Source organism: Eucyclogobius newberryi, unplaced genomic scaffold (genome assembly GCF_026437365.1).
Source record: "Eucyclogobius newberryi isolate DKJ021-1_F unplaced genomic scaffold, fEucNew1.0.hap1 SCAF_17, whole genome shotgun sequence".
Taxonomy (NCBI): domain Eukaryota; kingdom Metazoa; phylum Chordata; class Actinopteri; order Gobiiformes; family Gobiidae; genus Eucyclogobius; species Eucyclogobius newberryi.
This window is the reverse complement of record NW_027315801.1, coordinates 7,461,368-7,485,776: the sequence shown is the minus strand read 5'-3', so window position 1 is coordinate 7,485,776 and position 24,409 is coordinate 7,461,368. Positions and strand designations below refer to the sequence as shown.

General features: G+C 45.8%; 1 protein-coding gene across 2 annotated transcripts; it reads left to right on the top strand.

The window, feature by feature from the left end:
• Positions 1–3,134: 3,134 nt before the first annotated feature.
• Positions 3,135–23,493, top strand: hnf4a (hepatocyte nuclear factor 4, alpha). 2 transcript variants are annotated; one of them, XM_072448858.1, is made up of 10 exons: positions 3,135–3,261; positions 6,607–6,784; positions 9,020–9,114; positions 12,465–12,571; positions 13,264–13,419; positions 14,020–14,107; positions 15,333–15,485; positions 16,076–16,312; positions 16,914–17,033; positions 23,136–23,492. In XM_072448858.1, exons 1-10 carry the CDS (start codon positions 3,174–3,176, stop codon positions 23,276–23,278), a joined length of 1,365 nt encoding a protein of 454 aa, XP_072304959.1. In that variant the 5' UTR covers positions 3,135–3,173; the 3' UTR covers positions 23,279–23,492. The 2 variants fall into 2 exon arrangements, with proteins under 2 accessions (XP_072304959.1, XP_072304960.1); XM_072448859.1 differs by lacking the exons at positions 3,135–3,261; positions 6,607–6,784 and adding an exon at positions 8,503–8,518 and having other exon boundaries at positions 23,136–23,493.
• The last annotated feature ends 916 nt before the right edge of the window (positions 23,494–24,409 follow it).

Genomic DNA, 24,409 nt, shown 5'->3' with positions numbered 1-24,409 from the left:
TAATCGTGACAATTTTAGAAGCAAACTTAACTCTTTTTTGTTCAAGCGCTGGTCCAAAAAATAGTAAATAAAGTAATCTAATGTAAAGAAAAAAAAAACACAGTTTTTATCACTTTTAACTTTAAAAACGCACACAAAATTGAGGAAATGGAAGAAAATGAAAGAAAATCACAGATTTCTCCAATGTTTGGTCTCAATAATGGTGAATAATCGTTAAATCGTGGTGCTTTTTCATCACAATAATCGTAGCGCTAAAGTTGGATGTTGTGACTTCATTAGCGTTGGTTGTCATGGTGAAGTGGTCGGTTCCGGGTTTGTCAACGATCTCTTTTTGTGACTGAATTGTATTTTGAGCGTGCATCTTTATTATTTAGTGTATTTGGATGTGTTGGTGGACGATACAAACTGGTGAAAGACTTTTAGGATGTCACTGAAAAATACTTAAAGCGCCCCCTACAGGTCGGACGACTCATTGAACTAAAATGCAGTTACAATAGATATATTTTGAATTTAGCTAAAAATTATGAAAATGTTATCACAGAATGGCAAATTTTTGGGGTTTATAATTTCACTTCCTGTTTGTAATTGATGACATCACAGTAGGAAGTTACCCAGCAAACACTGGGCCAAAACTCATCTAATGTCACTATTTTTTTACAGTTGGCAAATAAAAATATATGAGAGCAACTTTATTTTGTTGAATTAATGTTTAGAATCATGTTTAAATTCTGCATAAACTTTTACTGGAATGCGTGTCCCTGGTGTGATGTCACTTCCTGTTATTTTCTACAGATTTTTTAAAAAACGTTTCGCCACAAAAACCTGCTCGATCAGTGTAAAACTATCATTTATATGTACAACAGGTATAGATACACCAAATAAAGTCAAAATTAGAACATCGTAAAAACCTGTCATATGTCACTTTAAATGTCTGCAATTAAAGCGATTAAAAGGAACAGAAACGCCCAAACGGGGGAACGAAGTGATATTTTGGTACTTTTTGTGGTTCATTTTACGATCCGGTCCCGTTTTGAACCTGCTCCGAGACATTTACAGAAGCGTTTTAGCACGCTCCCGAAGCATTGTGAAAATATTGTCGGAATATTGATATAGAGAAAATACAAACGATATTGAGGGTGAAAATGCGTCACAAAAATATAATGTCCCAGCTATTATTTATTGAACTATCTCAAAGTGTACTCTGCCACTCGAGCCAATGACTTCTGACTTCTGATACGACATTTAGATCTAGTTTAGTCTCGGTTTAAAGGTCCCGTATCACGCAAATATGACTCCTTGAGCTTTTATGTCATCGAAATCATACCTGGAGTTGTGTTTTAATCCTGCATTATTAGGCCGACTACATCTCTCATGGATAGAACTGCTTTATCCTACGATACACATTACTAACAGAGCTGCACAGTATTAGGAAAAAATGTGATATGCGGATGAAGTACTATGATATGGCTATGTATTTAATTAGCAGTGTGGTAAACGGTGAGTTACTTCTGTTGTACTTTGTATGATCAGTATTTGTTTTGACTGTGGACTGTGTAGTATAAGCTGAACCGGGCACAGACGAGCTTTATGAGTGACAATATGAGGGAAGTTTGTCTGTTTTGAGTGTTCTTTTAGTGATACGTATCTGTGTTCGCCTTGTTTCTCTTTCTGTTTCCGCGCTTGTTACAGACGGCGAGGCCTGGGCATGTGCAGATGAGCTGCAATGACATCATGTGTACTTTGACAATGTTTTATTTGACGTCGCTGATCTCAAAGCGTTCGTATTTGAGTTCTTTTCTCTGTTTGCAGCACTTTTAACCGTGAAGCTTTGTCTCTGGACATTATGGCCTTTCTTGCATGAACGAGACAGCGGCGAGTGCAATCGCTCTGTGGCCTCGTACTTCATCACGTTAGCAGTGGGCGAAGTTAGAAGAGGGCAAAGTTAGCAGAGGGCAAAGTTAGCAGATGGCCAAGTTAGCAGAGGGCAAAGTTAGCAGAGGGCAAAGTTAGCAGAGGGCAAAGTTAGCAGCGAGCAAAGTTAGCGGCGGGCTAAGTTAGCGGAGGACAAAGTTAGCAGCGGGCAAAGTTAGCAGCGGGCTATGTTAGCAGAGGGCTAAGTTAGCAGGGGGCTAAGTTAGCAGAGGGCTAAGTTAGCAGAGGGCTAAGTTAGCAGAGGGCTATGTTAGCAGAGGTCAAGAGTTAGCAGAGGGCTAAGTTAGCAGAGGGCTATGTTAGCAGAGGTCAGAGTTAGCTGCGGTCAAAGTTAGCAGAGGTCAAAGTTAGCAGAGGTCAAAGTTAGCACAGGTCAAAGTTAGCAGCGGGCAAAGTTAGCAGAGGGCTAAGTTTGCTTGGCCGATCTTTAAATGTTTTTCCTTCGTCAAACGTCTTCTAAAACCGTTGCAGTCGTCCCATATTTCAAACGTGCAACACTTTTGAGGAGTTTTGATGTTAGTCCCGAGTTTCCACACGTGATAAATACTTAAAATAATCCCAAATTATTGGGCATCTTTGCGATACGATCCAATATGGCGATAATGATGACGATATTTTTTCGATATTGTGCAGCTTAAGTTTGTCCAGTTTAGATTTCCACAGAAATAAATGAAGCACTTACAACACCAAATAATCAAGGTGTAAGCGAGTGTTTTCAGCTCGAGAAACAAACACGGCCTAAACGTGCAGGATTTTGTGCGTTAAACATGTGCGAATGACATAAAAATATGGGTCAGTTTCTCATGAGAAAACATCATAACATAGAACAGAACACGCGCGCACTCGACACCCTTTAAACGCCGATATCTGAGAACAACTTCAAAAACCAAAGAGCCCTCGATTATCTCCAGCCTCGTATTGACTCAAACGTGGAGGACAGATTTACTCAGCGGTCGCTATCTCTGCTCAAAAACAAGTCCTCCTGCGATTGGACATGGAAGCGGCGGGTTAACCATCAACCCGGGGACACTCCACCTCTCGCGGAGCGCCTGTCACTCACCGCGGGACAGGAGCTCGTACCTTCTGTGGGCGGAGTCCGGGCCCCGGGCAGGAGGAGGAGGGAGGAGGGAGCCCGTGGTTGGAGGTGTGTGATGGGAATCAGGGTTTTCCTCTGTCAGAACTTGGCCGTCTCACACTGTCAGCTTTTGGAGCTTTTGGAAGCGACTTTAGCGTTAGCAAAGATGGACATGGCAGACTACAGCGAGGCCCTGGACCCAGCCTATACCACGCTGGAGTTTGAGAACATGCAGGTGCTTTCCATGGGCACAGGTGAGGGTGATTATTGCGATTTTAACGTCAAATTAGCAGTATATTTAAATAAGAATCAAGACTACATCACATTATCACATTTCAGTTTGTGCGAAATTCTTGATTCTCTTTTTATTCCCTGTTAAACTCCTCAACAAACTTAATCAAATCAAAGTTTCTAAATGAAAAAAGTGTTGCTATTTTGACATTATTAGCAGGATAAGAATAACTTTACATTTAGGTTGAATTGATTGAATGGAAATTACTTACATTTGTGATTTTAATAACCACGATTATTGACGAATAATCTTTCATTTAAACTGCGTTCGGGGGCGTTAACGTTTGAGAAAAGACTGAAATATGAACTCGTCGACTAAAGCAAGAGTCCCGTGCATTTCAGAACATGTTTGCAGAGATCTAAACAAGAGATTTAGTCGTTTTTAGACACTATATTATCTAGATATTGTCATTTTTCCACTCAAATTGTTAATCCGGTTTGATTACGGCAAGCTCTGTGAGGACGTGTGTGGAACAGCAGTGAGATATGTCACGATTGATCAAACTCAAAGTGTAATGACTGAACTGATACAAGCTGCTTCACTCCTGAGTGCGCCAGCAGCCGGTGACAGTGCGCCCCCTGCTGGAGCCCGGTGAACACGAGGCTGTAGACAAATCAACTTGAATCAAAATCAAATCTAAATGAATCAGTCGTTTTATAGAAATTGTTATTTGCTTGTAGTTTAGAGCTCTACAAACGAGTCGATCAATTCATATTTCAACTGTTTCTCAAATGTTTAAGGTTCAAAATGTGCAGAATCCTATATTTTAATCATGTTTATCTTGTTATACGATGTTAAAATGCGAGCTGAAGAGTTGTGCGTATAAATATTTGTCGCAGTGATGTGGATTGATCGTATTTAGTTACATAAATTCTGTTCCCACAAAAACGATCGAGTTCCAGTGTAACGAGATCCGCATATTTATCCGAGCGCTCTCCCATGACGCGGACGTGTCGCTCAAATCGCCAAACGAAAGCTTTCCCACAGCACCCCGAAATCTCCTCCTAACTTTTATTTTAACACACATTTAACAGCTACAAATCCATAAACGTCCGGTCAAAAGAGTTCAAATTATCTTGTTTTGAGTGTTATTAACTTGGTTTATCCTCGTTAGCAAGTCTCGTTTTTCACTTTTTTCTTAAATATCAGGCAAATTTTTCGAGTTGTTTTGTGTATTTAGTGCTATAGGCAATAATTAAGCTTAAAATAAGGACAAAATACATTTAAATCGGTGATAAAACATTTCAAACAAGTAAAACAACCAGCTAGCGACAAATTGAAAATAAAATTGTGACTTAAAGTAAATGCATTATATAATCTATTTTATTCACTTCATGTTGATCAAAGACAAATTATAAATAAATCTACTGAAAATGTATGATTTAAACAAAATAAAGTTCAACTAAATAATTTTAATCTAGTTAAATCTACTCAATACAACATAGATTAAACCTAACTAGCATGGATCTGTTTTGCAGTGTGCTAATTTGAGCTTCTTGTCAACATTTTAAGTTTACGCCATTTTAGATACATTTTCTGATTTACGTTGAACAAACAAATATCTACACGTGTGAAAGTTTATTATCAAGGACTAGAAAACAACTGCGTCTTCTTCAAGTGAAGCCAATCAAATGGAAATCAAAGTTGATGCAAATAAATACAACTACACCAAATCCAATCAATACAAAAAGAGCTGAATACAAAAGGATCTGATTGGATTTCAAATGTTTCACGTTTGCGCTGACAGAAAGTCGTTTGTGGGCGTTGCCGCTCACAAGAGTCAACAGAGCTCAGAGTGATGTGGCTCTAATGAGGTCATAACGGGCTTCACGGAGACGCCGCCTACTGTCCCAGACCAATCAATCACACGCTAATATCCAATCAGCACGGTGAGCGATTAGAACTGTTGCTACGGCAATTAACATATTAAAAAACAACTGTTACATCTTTTGGAATGGGCAAAAGTCCTCGTAGTTATTAGCCTGTTCGTAATTGCATTTTTCTCTAGAAAGCAGTGGATTTTCATTCATTTTTTTATTTGCGAAAAAATGTTGAACACCATTCTTTGACCCTACTATTTTCTTTTTTTTTTTTTTTTTAAATGCAAGTTGCTACAGAGATGTGGTCAAAAACATGAATTTTCTGAGCCTCAAATGCTGGACAGGATTAACTCAAACATGTGCAGGAATCATTTAAACTTACGTCTCCTTTAAATGTGTCATATGTGGAGATTCTTAATGATTTTATTGAGTTTTCCTAGGTATCAGTGGCCAGATTGGAATGTGCAGCGTTTGTTTGAGTAATTCTGTCTCCTTCTCCCTCTAATCGCTCTGTTCCACCTAGTGATGTCATACGGTGATAATTTTGCCCCCTTTCTCCACCTTCTCTTCCATATTGTGACACTATATTTGGTGATACAGTATTGATTGTTTCGATACGTCGTTATCAGTATTTCTTGGTGTATTTCATTTGACTGAATTACTCTGTGATGGCGCTGCACTTTTGTTGCTTGTTTGTAGAAAAGAAAATTGTGCAAAACGTTTTATATATTCACCATTTGACGACTGAAAGGTGTGCTTTTCATATTTAAGTTTTTGCAGCTTTGCTCAAAGAAATACCGTCGTGAAATGTATTTAGGTCATGGATAGAGTGATGTGTTGCAGAATATCATGCACAAACTATGGCTTGTTATTGAACTGCAATGATCTGTGTTTAATAAACTTAAAGGAGACTTAAAGGAGGCTTAAAGGAGGTTTAAAGGAGACACGTTGTGCTTTTTGCAGGTTCTTACTGTTGAGCACTAACCTCTTAATTTTACAGTTTGTTCCTTGTAAACTACAGTGTTGATCTAAAAACAGCTTGGACGCAGAAACAGGATTGTTAAATTTCTGATAAACTGATAAGCCCCGCCTCTTTACAGTGATAAGCCCCGCCTCCAGATTGTGACATTTCAACGTAACGAGCAGCAGACTGTAATTTTACATGATTTATTTTTGAAAAGAGGCTACGTGACACTTTGGAACACGACATGTGTCACTCGGAGTCTTCTCGGAATCTTTTCCAATAATCACACTAAGTACAGGGATGTGGGCGGGGACAGGGGGCAGGTGAAAACGCTGGAGCCTCAGTCGCAAGTATGAACCCAAATATTGTGAAACATTCGTCAAAATACAACTCGGAGCAAACGAACGATGAGGAAAACGCCGCAACATTGAAGCTCATTAAAGTCCGTTTCGCACAATAAATGTCATAATCGTATTTTGTGGCGAGATCATCAGACTAATGTTCAGCGTCTTCCATGTCGCAGACTCATCGCCCACGGAGAGCTCCACCATGAGCGGCGGCGGCGGGCACCTGGCGGCCGGCAGCCTCTGCGCCATCTGCGGCGACCGGGCCACGGGCAAACACTACGGCGCCTCCAGCTGCGACGGGTGCAAAGGCTTTTTCCGACGCAGCGTGCGCAAGAACCACATGTACTCCTGCAGGTGAGCGTGGGTCATTACACGCAGCACAGAGAACCACATGTACTCCTGCAGGTGAGCGTGGGTCATTACACGCAGCACAGAGAACCACATGTACTCCTGCAGGTGAGCGCGGGTCATTACACGCAGCACAGAGAACCACATGTACTCCTGCAGGTGAGCGCGGGTCATTACACGCAGCACAGAGAACCACATGTACTCCTGCAGGTGAGCGCGGGTCATTACACGCAGCACAGAGAACCACATGTACTCCTGCAGGTGAGCGCGGGTCATTACACGCAGCACAGAGAACCACATGTACTCCTGCAGGTGAGCGCGGGTCATTACACGCAGCACAAAGAACCACATGTACTACTGCAGGTGAGCGCGGGTCATTACACGCAGCACAAAGAACCACATGTACTACTGCAGGTGAGCGCGGGTCATTACACGCAGCACAGAGAACCACATGTACTACTTCAGGTGAGCGCGGGTCATTACACGCAGCACAGAGAACCACATGTACTCCTGCAGGTGAGCGCGGGTCATTACACGCAGCACAGAGAACCACATGTACTCCTGCAGGTGAGCGCGGGTCATTACACGCAGCACAGAGAACCACATGTACTCCTGCAGGTGAGCGCGGGTCATTACACGCAGCACAGAGAACCACATGTACTCCTGCAGGTGAGCGCGGGTCATTACACGCAGCACAGAGAACCACATGTACTCCTGCAGGTGAGCGCGGGTCATTACACGCAGCACAGAGAACCACATGTACTCCTGCAGGTGAGCGCGGGTCATTACACGCAGCACAAAGAACCACATGTACTACTGCAGGTGAGCGCGGGTCATTACACGCAGCACAAAGAACCACATGTACTACTTCAGGTGAGCGCGGGTCATTACACGCAGCACAGAGAACCACATGTACTCCTGCAGGTGAGCGCGGGTCATTACACGCAGCACAGAGAACCACATGTACTCCTGCAGGTGAGCGCGGGTCATTACACGCAGCACAGAGAACCACATGTACTCCTGCAGGTGAGCGCGGGTCATTACACGCAGCACAGAGAACCACATGTACTCCTGCAGGTGAGCGCGGGTCATTACACGCAGCACAGAGAACCACATGTACTCCTGCAGGTGAGCGCGGGTCATTACACGCAGCACAGAGAACCACATGTACTCCTGCAGGTGAGCGCGGGTCATTACACGCAGCACAGAGAACCACATGTACTCCTGCAGGTGAGCGCGGGTCATTACACGCAGCACAGAGAACCACATGTACTCCTGCAGGTGAGCGCGGGTCATTACACGCAGCACAGAGAACCACATGTACTCCTGCAGGTGAGCGCGGGTCATTACACGCAGCACAGAGAACCACATGTACTCCTGCAGGTGAGCGCGGGTCATTACACGCAGCACAAAGAACCACATGTACTACTGCAGGTGAGCGCGGGTCATTACACGCAGCACAAAGAACCACATGTACTCCTGCAGGTGAGCGCGGGTCATTACACGCAGCACAAAGAACCACATGTACTCCTGCAGGTGAGCGCGGGTCATTACACGCAGCACAAAGAACCACATGTACTACTGCAGGTGAGCGCGGGTCATTACACGCAGCACAGAGAACCACATGTACTCCTGCAGGTGAGCGCGGGTCATTACACGCAGCACAAAGGACCACATGTACTACTGCAGGTGAGCGCGGGTCATTACACGCAGCACAGAGAACCACATGTACTCCTGCAGGTGAGCGCAAGTCATTACACGCAGCGCAAGAACCATTGCTAAACTGATGTAAAGTATAGTGAGGTTTTTTTGTAGTTTTTCCTGGCCGAGAAGGAGAGTCTAAGGACAGAGGACCCTGGGACATCGTCCCTCGCCACCACAGACATTGTCTGACTTCATCGCCACCACAGACATTGTTGATTCATTTCTCCCTGTGGCCCTCAGAGGCAACTGTTGTTGTGATTTTGGGCCTTACAAAAATAAATTGATTTGATTTGATTTGATATAGTATTGAGTATGCGTAGGACACACAGACCGCACAGGAACAGAACAGACACAGGAACACAGAACCCTCTGTGGGTTTCCGACAAGCTTCCGACATTTACGACAAGCTCCCTCTGATGTAGGCGTGTCAAAAGTATCACAGATCGGATCATAATTGAGTCTTAAACTAATATCACGCATCGATTCTGAGAAACATTATATATGAGAAAACCTGATGCTGAAACGTCTCGTCCTCAGGTTCAATAGACAGTGCATCGTGGACAAAGACAAGAGGAATCAGTGCAGATACTGTCGCCTCAAGAAGTGCTTCAGGGCTGGGATGAAGAAAGAAGGTTTGTCTAAAAGTGTGTCCACCTGCTTGTCACCATGGAGACGTTATCTCTTTACCTGGGATGTTCCATAGCATGGCATTTAACTTTGTGTTTTTATTGCTGCTTTGAAAAAAATTGCATTTTTATTGTGGGAGTGGCTCCCCGCTCCACAGATCTGACCTGTAACTTTATCTGTTTGACTCCATGGAGCTAAATAAGTTTAAGGCCATAGCCTGAAGCGATCACATCGTCATGGAGACGAGTCTGTAGAACCTCCACCAGAAACGGATTATAAATTGATGATATCATTTATATTGTATCTATTTTATATATTTATTCAATGTAGGTAAATAATGCCACGAGATTTAGGCAAGTGTATTTGTTCAGCACAAAGTAATCCAGGCTTTACACAGGAACAGAGGCATGAAATCACTATACAAGCAAATACAAATATAAGTAATCATGATTAAATGTATATATATATTCATAAACACAGCTAACTGCTCGTTTAAACTCACTATTGGAGATGATTACACATGTGAGTGGTCGCTCTGAGCTGTATCTGCTCTGGTTCTGTTGCAACAGCAGATTGTGGCCTTGTTAATGTTCTCTGAGTAAAACCAGAGCTCAGAGCGACTCGCTCTGAGCAAACACTTCTGCAGCAGAAACAGCCATAAACGTGACAAACTCGAGGACACATTTTTCTTGTTGATTACCTGAGCTCGGCCCTTGGGTTGGACACTAATGGGAAATGAAGGACGACTATCAGTTCAATTATTTCCTGTTAAACAGTTAAACATGCCATTTGCCGGGCTCATGTACATAATCTGACTTTCTGGTTTTTATAGTTCTGGTTTAGAATTGAGACCTGAACCTGATTTAACTCTTGTTTGGTTCAGTCCGGATATAGTTCCAAATATAACTAGTTTGTCCTGGTTTAATCTGACTTTAGTCATGTTCAGACCTGTTTCAGTGAATTACTCCCTGGAAATACTTGTTGTTATTTTCATAGTTAGTTATTTTATTACTTGGTTTACGGATTTGGCGCACTTATATTATTGATTTCTAATTTATTAATAAAATAAATTATTATCACATTTTTTTTATAACGTACTACCGACAACGCAAAATAGCATTAAATGAAATATTAAAAGCGGTATTAGGTCAAAAAAGATAACAGCGCGTGAAGCAATTTTTCGCCAAAATCCTGCGGGAGTCATTTATTTTGGAAAGCATTATACTGACGCTATGTGTGTATGCGCGATGCATCATGGGTATTTAAAATGGGGACACCTCAGTGGTCAGCGCTCCACGCGCTGAGCATGCTCAGAACACTCAGCACGTGGTTTTGCATAACCGTACTATCTGGAGTCCATATTGTAATGAAAAAAATGCAAGTGGTGATCGGGATGATACAGTTGGAGATGTACTAAACAGACACCTGCCTGTGATGTCATGGAAATCACCAGCCTCTGGACTCCTCCAAAGTGATGAAGCCTCTGGACTCCTCCAAAGTGATGAAGCCTCTGGACTCCTCCAAAGTGATGAAGCCTCTGGACTCCTCCAAAGTGATGAAACCTCTGGACTCCTCCAAAGTGATGAAGCCTCTGGACTCCTCCAAAGTGATGAAGCCTCTGGACTCTCCAAAGTGATGAAGCCGCTGGACTCCTCCAAAGTGATGAAGCCTCTGGACTCCTCCAAAGTGATGAAGCCTCTGGACTCTCCAAAGTGATGAAGCCTCTGGACTCCTCCAAAGTGATGAAGCCTCTGGACTCCTCCAAAGTGATGAAGCCTCTGGACTCCTCCAAAGTGATGAAGCCTCTGGACTCTCCAAAGTGATGAAGCCTCTGGACTCCTCCAAAGTGATGAAGCCTCTGGACTCTCCAAAGTGATGAAGCCTCTGGACTCTCCAAAGTAATGAAGCCTCTGGACTCCTCCAAAGTGATGAAGCCTCTGGACTCTCCAAAGTGATGAAGCCTCTGGACTCCTCCAAAGTGATGAAGCCTCTGGACTCTCCAAAGTGATGAAGCCTCTGGACTCTCCAAAGTGATGAAGCCTCTGGACTCTCCAAAGTGATGAAGAGTCCAGAGGCTTCATCACTTTGGATGAAGCCTCTGGACTCCTCCAAAGTGATGAAGCCTCTGGACTCCTCCAAAGTGATGAAGCCTCTGGACTCTCCAAAGTGATGAAGCCTCTGGACTCCTCCAAAGTGATGAAGCCTCTGGACTCCTCCAAAGTGATGAAGCCTCTGGACTCTCCAAAGTGATGAAGCCTCTGGACTCCTCCAAAGTGATGAAGCCTCTGGACTCCTCCTAAGTGATGAAGCCTCTGGACTCTCCAAATTGATGAAGCCTCTGGACTCCTCCAAAGTGATGAAGCCTCTGGACTCCTCCAAAGTGATGAAGCCTCTGGACTCTCCAAATTGATGAAGCCTCTGGACTCCTCCAAAGTGATGAAGACTCTGGACTCCTCCAAAGTGATGAAGCCTCTGGACTCCTCCAAAGTGATGAAGCCTCTGGACTCCTCCAAAGTGATGAAGCCTCTGGACTCTCCTAAGTGATGAAGCCTCTGGACTCTCCAAAGTGATGAAGCCTCTGGACTCCTCCAAAGTGATGAAACCTCTGGACTCCTCCAAAGTGATGAAACCTCTGGACTCCTCCAAAGTGATGAAGCCTCTGGACTCCTCCTAAGTGATGAAGCCTCTGGACTCCTCCTAAGTGATGAAGCCTCTGGACTCCTCCAAAGTGATGAAGCCTCTGGACTCCTCCTAAGTGATGAAGCCTCTGGACTCCTCCAAAGTGATGAAGCCTCTGGACTCCTCCAAAGTGATGAAGCCTCTGGACTCCTCCTAAGTGATGAAGCCTCTGGACTCCTCCAAATTGATGAAGCCTCTGGACTCCTCCAAAGTGAACGCTGTTGAAATGTCAACTCGTTTCGTACTCAGAGACTTCGGTGCCAAATTCATCAAATGTGTTCTTTGACATTTATATTTTTCCTGCCTGTCGCCATATTTCCTCGAGTTATTATAATAATGTTTTATGAAGAAAAACATCTTTTGAAATTTAAATTATATTTATATTCATACTTCGTCCGCCTGTTCAACATATTTCATTTGAAAATCTGTAAACCAAGTAATAAAATAACTGCGGCCTTATTTCTGGTTAGTCCTGTTAATCCTGGTTAGTCCTGGTTAGTCCTGGTTAGTTCTGGTTAGTTCTGGTTAGTCCTGGTTAGTCCTGGTTAGTTCTGGTTAGCCCTGGTTAGTCCTGGTTAGTTGTGGTTGAGACCTTGTTTATTCTTGGTTTAGTCCTGATTTAGACCTGCTTTAGTCTTGGTTTAGTCCCATGTCTGACCGTGTTCTGTCGTTGCAGCTGTACAGAACGAGCGAGACCGCATCAGCACGCGCAGGTCCAGCTACGAAGACAGCAGTTTACCCTCCATCAACGCTCTGATCCAGGCCGACGTGCTCTCCAGACAGGTGAGGCTTTGGCAGGTGAGGCTTTGGCAGGGGAGGGTGTGGCAGGGGAGGGTGTGACAAGTGAGGGTGAGGCTGTGGCAGGGGAAGGTGTGGCAGGGGAGGGTGTGACAGGTGTGAGGGTGAGGCTGTGACAGGTGAGGGTGAGGCAGGTGAGGCTGTGACAGGTGAGGCTGTGGCAGGTGAGACTGGCAGGGGAGGCTCTGAAAGGTGAGGGTGAGGCAGGTGAGGCTGTGACAGGTGAGGGTGTGGCAGGTGAGGCTATGATAGGTGAGGCTGTGATAGGTGAGGCTGTGACAGGTGAGGCTGTGACAGGTGAGGGCGTGACAGATGTGGGTGAGGCAGATGTGGATGAGGCAAGTGAGGCTGTGACAGGTGAGAGTGTGGCAGGTGAGGCTGTGACAGGTGAGGGTGTGACAGGTGAGGATCTGAAAGGTGATGTTGTGGCAGGTGAGGCTCTGACAGGTGAGGGTGTGACAGTTGAGGGTGTAGCAGGTGAGGCTGTGGCAGGTGAGGCTGTGGCAGATGTGGGTGTGACAGGTGAGGCTCTCTTGTCCATCATCTTGCTTGTCCCTGAAGCTGAAGTGGTTCTTTCCACTTTGACTCACTTCAGTGGAAGGTTCACGAGGCTCGGTTCCCTTTCGACTCTCGTGACCTTTCACCTCAGAGTCTAATGGCCCTGACTTGACCCTCAGATCACGTCCCCGGCCCCCATCTTGAACGGAGACATCAGGACCAAGAAGCTGGCCTCCATCTCAGACGTGTGCGAGTCCATGAAGCAGCAGCTCCTGGTTCTGGTGGAGTGGGCCAAATACATCCCAGCGTTCTGCGACCTGCCGCTGGACGACCAGGTCAGAGCCAGAGAAAAAACGCATTCATATTCATTTTCACAGGACAAATGCAGCTTATCCCATAAAGAAATAACACTTAGAATTAATAATATAAACTGGAAACATTCAGAAAGATACTGAAACCACTGGAAATGCACCTTCTGCTCAGGGGACACGAGGTCTGCTCAGATCCTTTACTCTGTCACCAGTTAATGTATTTAATCCTGAGTTGGAACATGATGGCTTAGTCTTAAAGTCAGATCCTTCTCAAACCCTCTGAATCATTGACAGCCCGGTCACCGTGGTTACTGATTTGCTGATGCTGCTGTCAGCGACTCGTCTTTTTAAAGCCTTGGCGAGCTTCTACTTATTTCTACTGCACAAATGTCTTCAAATGTGTCAGCAGCTCTCAGTTTGGGACAATATTGTACCTCGAATCTGTAACATTTTTATTTTTTGTTTTTTACAAATGAATGTTTCACTCTTAGATTATGACAGCGAGATGTGAAGACTCTCGAATAATGCATGAATAATATCCACATATGACTGAAACAAACTACACTGTCCACGCAGAATAAGCTGGAAATGTGAAATAATATCTCCGTGTTTGTGTTGTTGCAGGTGGCGCTGCTGCGAGCACACGCAGGAGAACATCTGCTGCTCGGAGCGGCAAAGAGGTCCATGCTCTACAAAGACATTTTACTATTAGGTAAATGTGCACTTCTGATCCATCTTTGAATTAGAGTCTTTGTCGTGTTGTTTTGGCCTAGTTTTGATATGGTGGCACAGTGGTTAGAACTACTGCACAACCAGAAGGTCCTGAGTCCAATTCGAGGTTTGGATGGATCTTTGGAGTGTCATTGTTCCTCACACAGATCTTCAGTGTGTCATTGTTCCTCACACAGATCTTTTGTGTCATTGTTCCTCACACAGATCTTCAGTGTGTCATTGTTCCTCACACAGATCTTTTGTGTCATTGTTTCTCACACAGATCTTCAGTGTGTCATTGTTCCTCACACAGATCTTCAGTGTGTCATTGTTCCTCACACAGATCCTCAGTGTGTCATTGTTCCTCACACAGATCTTTTGTGTCATTGTTCCTCACACAGATCTTCAGTGTGTCATTGTTCCTCACACAGATCCTCAGTGTGCCATTGTTCCTCACACAGATCTTCAGTGTGTCATTGTTCATCACACAGATCTTCAGTGTGTCATTATTCCTCACACAGATCCTCAGTGTGTCATTGTTCATCACACAGATCTCCAGTGTGTCATTGTTCATCACACAGATCTTCAGTGTGTCATTGTTCCTCACACAGATCTTCAGTGTGTCATTGTTTCTCACACAGATCTTCAGTGTGCCATTGTTCCTCACACAGATCTTCAGTGTGTCATTGTTCATCACACAGATCTTCAGTGTGTCATTATTCCTCACACAGATCCTCAGTGTGTCATTGTTCATCACACAGATCTTCAGTGTGTCATTGTTCCTCACACAGATCTTCAGTGTGTCGTTGTTCCTCACACAGATCTTCTGTGTGTCGTTGTTCCTCACACAGATCTTCAGTGTGTCGTTGTTCCTCACACAGATCTTCAGTGTGTCGTTGTTCCTCACACAGATCTTCAGTGTGTCGTTGTTCCTCACACAGATCTTCAGTGTGTCATTGTTCCTCACACAGATCTTCAGTGTGTCGTTGTTCCTCACACACACTCTCTTGGGTTCAGATCTGGAGTACATTAGTTTATTCTTCTCCTTAGATGTTTTCTTCACTCAATAACAATGATCTGACCTTCTCAAACACACTGACATCTCATCCATGACCACGGGATTCGCCTTTCCACACGGTTGTTTCAAACACCTTGTTGCTGCTCAAAGATCTTCAGGAAGAGTTGACCTACTGATCTGACCTAACATCTGACCCAAACTGTTCCAGGAAACGACCACATCATCCCGAGGAACAGCCCGGAGCTGGAGGTGGGACGCGTCGCCGTAAGGATCCTGGACGAGCTGGTGCTGCCCTTCCAGGAGCTGCAGATCGACGACAACGAGTACGCTTGTTTGAAAGCCATCGTGTTCTTCGACCCAGGTGAGGACGGTTGCATGTTCTGCCTGTGTCCGGGGGGTTCTGTTTTCTCCCCGTCAACAGCGTCTCAAACTGTGGTGTGCGAGAGAGTGAAGCTCTTATTAATGAACAACAGGAGTTAGATCTGGTTCAATCATAATTTAATAACTACTGTATTATTTTTTTGCAATAAGCCTTAAAGTGTCAGGTTTGACTAAAACATAGAGAAAATGATCATATTGAAGATTTCCCAAAACAATTGTGCCGATTTTCCCACAGTTTGACAGTTTTGGTCACGTGTATCGTGTGACTTCCTGGTTGGCTGGATTATCTAGCAACTATGTTGTAAACAGGGCCCAACATTTAGACACAATGACACTACCCGATAACGCCTGTATTGCATTAGCTTAGCAGTTTTCTCTCAAATGTTAATGCTTCTGGACTGATTTCTCCTGATTTCAACACATCGATCGCACATTTAATCGCCACCTACAGTCAAAGAAATTCTGATTCCACAATTGCCTCTGACGTGGGGCGGTCCCGACGTCACTGCTGTTCCGCCTCTGGACAAACATCCTTATCACGGCCAAACCTTCCCCCCGTTGTGTTTGCAGACGCCAAGGGCCTCAGTGACCCGGTGAAGATCAAGCGCATGAGGTACCAGGTGCAGGTCAGCCTGGAGGACTACATCAACGACCGGCAGTACGACAGCAGGGGGCGCTTCGGCGAGCTGCTGCTGCTGCTGCCCACGCTCCAGAGCATCACATGGCAGATGATTGAGCAGATCCAGTTCGTCAAGCTCTTCGGGATGGCCAAGATCGACAACCTGCTGCAGGAGATGCTGCTCGGGGGTGAGGAGAGGGGCCGAGGGGGCGAGGAGAGAGGGGCGAGGAGAGAGGGCCGAGGGGGCAAGGAGAGAGGGCCGCTGGGGCGAGGAGAGGGCCGCGGGGGCGAGGAGAGGGCCGCGGGGGCGAAAAGAGGGCCGAGGGGGCGAGAAGAGAAGGCCGCGGGGGGGAAGAGAGGGCCGCGGGGGCGAAAAGAGGGCCGAGGGGGCGAGAAGAGAAGGCCGCGGGGGGGAAGAGAGGGCCGCGGGGGCGAAGATAGGGCCACAGGGGCGAAGAGAGGGCCGAGGGGGCGAGAAGAGAGGGCCGCGGGGGCGAAGAGAGGGCCGCGGGGGCGAGAAGAGAGGGCCGCGGGGGCGAAGAGAGGGCCGCGGGGGCGAGGAGAGACTCATTTCCTCTGCTGTTTCCTCTGCTGTCCCTGACTCGTTTCCTCTGCTCTGCTGTTCCTGACTCGTTTCCTCTACTGTTCCTGACTCGTTTCCTCTACTGTTCCTGACTCGTTTCCTCTGCTGTTCCTGACTCGTTTCCTCTGCTGTTCCTGACTCGTTTCCTCTGCTGTTCCTGACTCGTTTCCTCTGCTGTTCCTGACTCGTTTCCTCTGCTGTTCCAGGATCGGCTTCTGAAACGCCTCATGCCCCTCACTCTCTGCACCCGCACCTGGTCCAGGAGCACCTCAGCACCAACGTCATCGTCAGCGCTCTTCCCACGTCCATCCACAGCGGTCAGATCTGTGAGTGAAACGAGGCAGAAAATACTTCATGATCCGATGTTAGAGATATTAGAGATGTTAGAGATGTTAGAGGGGGAAATATTTAGAAAAATCATGATATTGCAATTGTTTTTTTGTTTTGTTTTGTCTAGAATCAAAACTATGAAAAATGACCCCAAAAAGAGAGAAAATAGTTCAGTGTAGTTCAATGTCATATTTTTGCAATTTTGTGGTAATTACAAAAAGATTCTAATCCAAAAACTGCAAAATTATTTAGATTAAAATGTTCAAGTATATTGTTTCAAACAAGGATCTAAAGTGATATTTCTGCACTTTTATGGTTAAAGGCGCAATGGACGATTTTTCTGCGATTTGAGAACTGCGGACTGATACAACACACACGTGCGTTTGTTTATTAGCGCGATGGATCACATCGCATCTCTCGTCTCCCGTAGATTTCAGTCCACTTCTGAGTCAGCTCGGACAGTCTTTCTCCGTCTTCATTTTGTCCCGTACACCGAGGGAACTATATTATGATAGATCAATGCGCTTAGACACACGGAAATGTGGGACGAGCCGCACGCGGCTGCAGGTGAGCGATAGGTGTGTTTTATGATTGATACGTGGCAGGACTAATCGGCAGTCCACTCCACGAGGAAATAAGACTCAGATTTATGCCAAAAAAATCGTCCATTCAACCTTTAATTTGAAAGAGTGTGGAAAGAGTACAGAATATTTATACTCAAGTAAAAAGGTACTCGATTACAAGTACTAGTGCTGGGACCATTAAGTAAAAATCTGCCTACTCTTTCAGCTGTGTCCAATCAAAAAATTAAGTAAAAGTACACATTTAAGGTCATCTCAAAAAAGTACAATTATACAAAAATCGACCCTGCACTTCAAACACATATTAAACACTATTAAAAACACAACAAAATATCTTTTGTCTTTTGAAATGTTAAAAGTCCCTAAAAGTCCTACAAAAGTCCCAGAAGAGTCCCACAAAAGTCTTACAAAAGTCTTAAAATAGTCCTGTAAAAGTCCCACAAAAGTCTTACAAAAGTCTTACAAAAGTCCTACAAAGCGAGTGGAAAGGTTCCTCGGGCTTGTGCGAGTGGAACAGTTCCTCGTGCGAGTGGAACAGTTCCTTGTGCGAGTGGAACAGTTCCTCGTGCTAGTGGAACAGTTCCTCGTGCGAGTGGAACAGTTCCTTGTGCGAGTGGAACAGTTCCTCGTGCTAGTGGAACAGTTCCTCGTGCTAGTGGAGCAGTCCTTGTGCGAGTGGAACAGTTCCTCGTGCGAGTGGAACAGTTCCTCGTGCTAGTGGAGCAGTTCCTCGTGCGAGTGGAGCAGTTCCTCGAGCTAGTGGAACAGTTCCTCGTGCTAGTGGAACAGTTCCTCGTGCTAGTGGAACAGTTCCTCGTGCGAGTGGAACAGTTCCTCGTGCGAGTGGAACAGTTCCTCGTGCTAGTGGAACAGTTCCTCGTGCTAGTGGAGCAGTTCCTCATGTGAGTGGAGCAGTTCCTTGTGCGAGTGGAGCAGTTCCTCGTGCTAGTGGAACAGTTCCTCATGCTAGTGGAACAGTTCCTCGTGCTAGTGGAGCAGTTCCTCGTGCGAGTGGAGCAGTTCCTCGTGCGAGTGGAACAGTTCCTCGTGCGAGTGGAACAGTTCCTCGTGCTAGTGGAACAGTTCCTCGTGCGAGTGGAGCAGTTCCTCGTGCTAGTGGAACAGTTCCTCGTGCTAGTGGAACAGTTCCTCGTGCGAGTGGAACAGTTCCTCGTGCGAGTGGAACAGTTCCTCGTGCTAGTGGAACAGTTCCTCGTGCTAGTGGAGCAGTTCCTCGTGCGAGTGGAGCAGTTCCTCGTGCGAGTGGAGCAGTTCCTCGTGCTAGTGGAACAGTTCCTCGTGCTAGTGGAACAGTTCCTCGTGCTAGTGGAGCAGTTCCTCGTGCGAGTGGAGCAGTTCCTCGTGCGAGTGGAACAGTTCCTCGTGCGAGTGGAACAGTTCCTCGTGCTAGTGGAACAGTTCCTCGTGCTAGTGGAGCAGTTCCTCATGTGAGTGGAGCAGTTCCTTGTGCGAGTGGAGCAGTTCCTCGTGCTAGTGGAACAGTTCCTCGTGCTAGTGGAACAGTTCCTCGTGCTAGTGGAGCAGTTCCTCGTGCGAGTGGAGCAGTTCCTCGTGCGAGTGGAACAGTTCCTCGTGCGAGTGGAACAGTTCCTCGTGCTAGTGGAACAGTTCCTCGTGCGAGTGGAACAGTTCCTCGTGCTAGTGGAACAGTTCCTCGTGCGAGTGGAGCAGTTCCTTGAGCTAGTGGAACAGTTCCTCGTGCTAGTGGAACAGTTCCTCGTGCTAGTGGAACAGTTCCTCGTGCGAGTGGAACAGTTCCTCGTGCGAGTGGAACAGTTCCTCGTGCTAGTGGAACAGTTCCTCGTGCTAGTGGAGCAGTTCCTCGTGCGAGTGGAGCAGTTCCTCGTGCGAGTGGAGCAGTTCCTCGTGCTAGTGGAACAGTTCCTCGTGCTAGTGGAACAGTTCCTCGTGCTAGTGGAGCAGTTCCTCGTGCGAGTGGAGCAGTTCCTCGTGCGAGTGGAGCAGTTCCTCGTGCGAGTGGAACAGTTCCTCGTGCGAGTGGAACAGTTCCTCGTGCTAGTGGAACAGTTCCTCGTGCTAGTGGAGTAGTTCCTCATGTGAGTGGAGTAGTTCCTCATGTGAGTGGAGCAGTTCCTCGTGCGAGTGGAGCAGTTCCTCGTGCGAGTGGAGCAGTTCCTCGTGCTAGTGGAACAGTTCCTCGTGCTAGTGGAACAGTTCCTCGTGCTAGTGGAGCAGTTCCTCGTGCGAGTGGAGCAGTTCCTCGTGCGAGTGGAACAGTTCCTCGTGCGAGTGGAACAGTTCCTCGTGCGAGTGGAACAGTTCCTCGTGCTAGTGGAACAGTTCCTCGTGCTAGTGGAACAGTTCCTCGTGCGAGTGGAGCAGTTCCTTGAGCTAGTGGAACAGTTCCTCGTGCTAGTGGAACAGTTCCTCGTGCGAGTGGAACAGTTCCTCGTGCGAGTGGAACAGTTCCTCGTGCGAGTGGAACAGTTCCTCGTGCTAGTGGAACAGTTCCTCGTGCTAGTGGAGCAGTTCCTCGTGCGAGTGGAGCAGTTCCTCGTGCGAGTGGAGCAGTTCCTCGTGCTAGTGGAACAGTTCCTCGTGCTAGTGGAACAGTTCCTCATGCTAGTGGAGCAGTTCCTCGTGCGAGTGGAGCAGTTCCTCGTGCGAGTGGAACAGTTCCTCGTGCGAGTGGAACAGTTCCTCGTGCTAGTGGAACAGTTCCTCGTGCGAGTGGAACAGTTCCTCGTGCTAGTGGAACAGTTCCTCGTGCGACTGGAACAGTTCCTCGTGCTAGTGGAACAGTTCCTCGTGCGACTGGAACAGTTCCTCGTGCGACTGGAACAGTTCCTCGTGCGAGTGGAGCAGTTCCTCGTGCTAGTGGAACAGTTCCTCGTGCTAGTGGAACAGTTCCTCGTGCTAGTGGAACAGTTCCTCGTGCGAGTGGAACAGTTCCTTGTGCGAGTGGAACAGTTCCTCGTGCTAGTGGAACAGTTCCTCGTGCTAGTGGAGCAGTTCCTCGTGCGAGTGGAGCAGTTCCTCGTGCGAGTGGAGCAGTTCCTCGTGCTAGTGGAACAGTTCCTCGTGCTAGTGGAACAGTTCCTCGTGCTAGTGGAGCAGTTCCTCGTGCGAGTGGAGCAGTTCCTCGTGCGAGTGGAACAGTTCCTCGTGCGAGTGGAACAGTTCCTCGTGCTAGTGGAACAGTTCCTCGTGCGAGTGGAACAGTTCCTCGTGCTAGTGGAACAGTTCCTCGTGCGACTGGAACAGTTCCTCGTGCTAGTGGAACAGTTCCTCGTGCGACTGGAACAGTTCCTCGTGCGACTGGAACAGTTCCTCGTGCGACTGGAACAGTTCCTCGTGCGAGTGGAACAGTTCCTCGTGTGTCGCCGCAGCACAAGTCTCTCGCCCGGATAATCCGCTCCCTTTTCCTCTTCTAATCAGGATTATTAAAGACAAAGCCGTTATTCTGTTTAATTCTCACAAATATGTCACTAAAGTGCTTATTCTGCCGCTGAGTTTCATGTAGCGCTTTAGCATTTGTCACTAATGCTACAGAGAAAGAACCGATTATTAATTATCACTTTGTGCGTTTGATTCTACGGAAGATTTTAAAACTAAGGATTTGAGAACACAATCTTTTATTTTTTTGTTTTTATCTTTATCTTTTTATTTATTTTTATTTTAAGTTTTTCAAAATAAAACACAAAACAAGCAGAACATGACCAGAGAGCAAAACACCAATAAAAAAAGAACAAGCATCAACTAAACCAAACAAATCATGTCGATTCCCCTGAAAACTAGTGAGTAAAAGATAATTTAATAATAATTTCTTTGCAAATAAAGGTTTTAAATGCAGTGCAGAGTTAGCTTGATTAGCTTCGTTAGCTTTCATTTTGGCCTCATTCAAACACCACAAATTCTGTCGTGTTTGTGATTATTTTTGCATCGATACATCATTAAAGTGCCTATGACGGGTTTTAAATATTCTCTCATTTTGACTTTCTTTGGTGCGTTTATACTTGTCGTACATATAAATCATAGTTTTACACCAATCAAGCAGGTATTTGTGGAGAAAATGTTGAAAAATCTGAAATCTCAAAACATTAATTCAACAAAATAAAGTCGCTCTCATATATTTTTATTTGTTAAAGGTGGAATGGAGGATTTTTTGGCTCAAATCTGAGTCTTATTTCCTCGTGGCGTGGACTGCCGATTAGTCCTGCCACGTATCAATCATAAAACGCACCTACCGCTCACCTGCAGCCCATGAGAGCAGCACGTTTCCCCGTGTCTAAGTGCATTGATCTATCATAATATAGTTCCTTCAGTGTACGGGACAAAATTAAGACGGAGAAAGACAGTTCGAGCTCAGAAGAGACAGAAATCTACGGGAGACGAGAGATGCGATGTGATCCGTCGCGCTAATAAACAAATGCACATGTAGAAGTGAGGCTGTAGTGCGCATTTTATTACTTGGTTTATGGATCCGCAGCACTTAGATAATTGATTTCTACAATATAAATCAAATAAATTATTATAAAGTACCGCCGACAACGCAAAATAGCATTAAATTAAATGTAAAAAGCGGTATTAAGTCAAAAGATAAGAGCGCGTGAAGCAATTTCTCGCCAAACTCCTGCGGACGTCTGACGGAGCAGCTCCGAGCTGCTCTGTCCCTGCACGCGGTCCCGGCGAGAGCGCGCGCGCGCGCCCGTTTGTGAGCTGCTGCCAAATCCCTTTATATCGCAAATCCACATTTTAAACTCGTTTACCACATTTTATTCAGCGCGTTTTGTGTGACTTAAGGGTGCACACTTAAGCGTCAGTTCTGTCTGTCTAAAACACGCTAAATCTACTGTTACTGGATCTATTATATTATCGACTGTTACACGCTACTGCGAGCCGCGTCCCGGTGACTCTTGGTGACACTGGGTGACACTGGGTGAGTCTGGGTGAGTCTGGGTGAGTCTGGGTGACTCTTGGTGACACTGGGTGACACTGGGTGACACTGGGTGACTCTGGGTGACTCTGGGTGACTCTGGGTGACACTGGGTGACACTGGGTGACACTGGGTGACTCTGGGTGACACTGGGTGACTCTGGGTGACTCTGAGTGAGTCTGGGTGACTCTGGGTGAGTCTGGGTGACTCTGGGTGACTCTGAGTGAGTCTGGGTGACTCTGGGTGAGTCTGGGTGACTCTGGGTGACTCTGGGTGAGTCTGGGTGAGTCTGGGTGACATTGGGTGGGTCTGGGTGAGTCTGGGTGGGTCCAGGCCTTTGTGCTCTTCATCTTGGAATAATCTTTAAAATTACAGGCTCATTATGAAAAGTGTTTTTATTTGCCCTGCGACAAGTTGGCCACTGTCCAGGATGTACCCCGCCTAAGGCCCGAAGTCACTGGGATAGGCTCCAGTCACCCGCGACCCCAAAAGGGAACAAGCGGTAGAAAATGGATGGATGGATGGTTTTATTTGAAAGTGAGACGTATTTACCCGTTACCCACAATCCCCTGTTATTAAGGCCATGTTTGTTTCCGTAGCGACTCCGGAGACTCCGATCCCGTCTCCTCCGGCCGCCTCCAGCTCAGAACTCTTCAAAATGGCTCCTGGCGTCATAGCAACAGTTCCCAAGCAACCGACCTCCATCCCCCAGCCGACCATCACCAAGCAAGAGACCATCTGAAGTACTAAAGTACTACAAGTACTACTACAAATACTGCTACTACCCCAGCTGACCATCACCAAGCAAGAGACCATCTGAAGTACTAAAGTACTACAAGTACTACTACAAATACTGCTACTACCCCAGCCGACCATCACCAAGCAAGAGACCATCTGAAGTACTAAAGTACTACAAGTACTACTGCCAATACTTCTACAAATTCTACTACTACTGCCAATACTACTACAAATACTTGTACAAGTACTTCTACTGCCCATCTCCGAAACAAAGTTGTTGAACGAAGCCTAAAGATTTTGTTGATGTTTCTTTTCAAAAGCAGCAGAGACTCTAAGGTTTATGTTAGAGACTCTAAGGTTCATGTTAGAGACTCTGAGGTTCATGTTAGAGACTCTGAGGTTCATGTTAGAGACTCTAAGGTTCATGTTAGAGACTCTAAGGTTCATGTTAGAGACTCTAAGGTTCATGTTAGAGACTCTGAGGTTCATGTTAGAGACTCTGAGGTTTAGAGACTCTGAGATTTATGTTAGCGACTCTGAGGTTTATGTTAGAGACTCTAAGGTTCATGTTAGAGACTCTGAGGTTTAGAGACTCTGAGTTTTATGTTAGAGACTCTAAGGTTCATGTTAGAGACTCTGAGGTTTAGAGACTCTGAGGTTTATGTTAGAGACTCTAAGGTTCATGTTAGAGACTGAGGTTTAGAGACTCTGAGGTTTATGTTAGAGACTCTGAGGTTTATGTTAGAGACTCTGAGGTTCATGTTAGAGACTCTCAGGTTTATGTTAGAGACTCTGGGGTTTATGTTAGACTCTGAAGTTAATGTTAGCGACTCTGAGGTTTAGAGACTCTAAGGTTCATAAGGTTTATGTTAGAGCGTCCGACCAGATGAATCCTCAAGAGTTCATGAACTCTCAAATCTCCTGAGAGTTCTTCTTGAGCTGGAAGATTATTCATTATTATTGAAGCTGATCATTTATTTTAATACATTATAAACAAATAAAGGCTGAAACTCAGATTTTAGAGAGAGACGCTGTGTTCAGAGAATGAACTCTAAAGAAATCTCAGCTTCGCTTGGTCAAAGAAACGTCAACAAACTCATGTGTGTTCATGTGTAAGCGTGTGTTAAGTGTGTGT

Excerpts from the sequence above, each read along its gene's own strand:
- hnf4a (XM_072448858.1), top strand. The coding sequence starts at position 3,174 with ATGGACATGGCAGACTACAGCGAGGCCCTGGACCCAGCCTATACCACG. Across the intron at positions 3,262-6,606 it reads GGTGCTTTCCATGGGCACAG|ACTCATCGCCCACGGAGAGC; the intron begins GTGAGGGTGATT and ends TCCATGTCGCAG. Across the intron at positions 15,486-16,075 it reads CATCGTGTTCTTCGACCCAG|ACGCCAAGGGCCTCAGTGAC; the intron begins GTGAGGACGGTT and ends TTGTGTTTGCAG.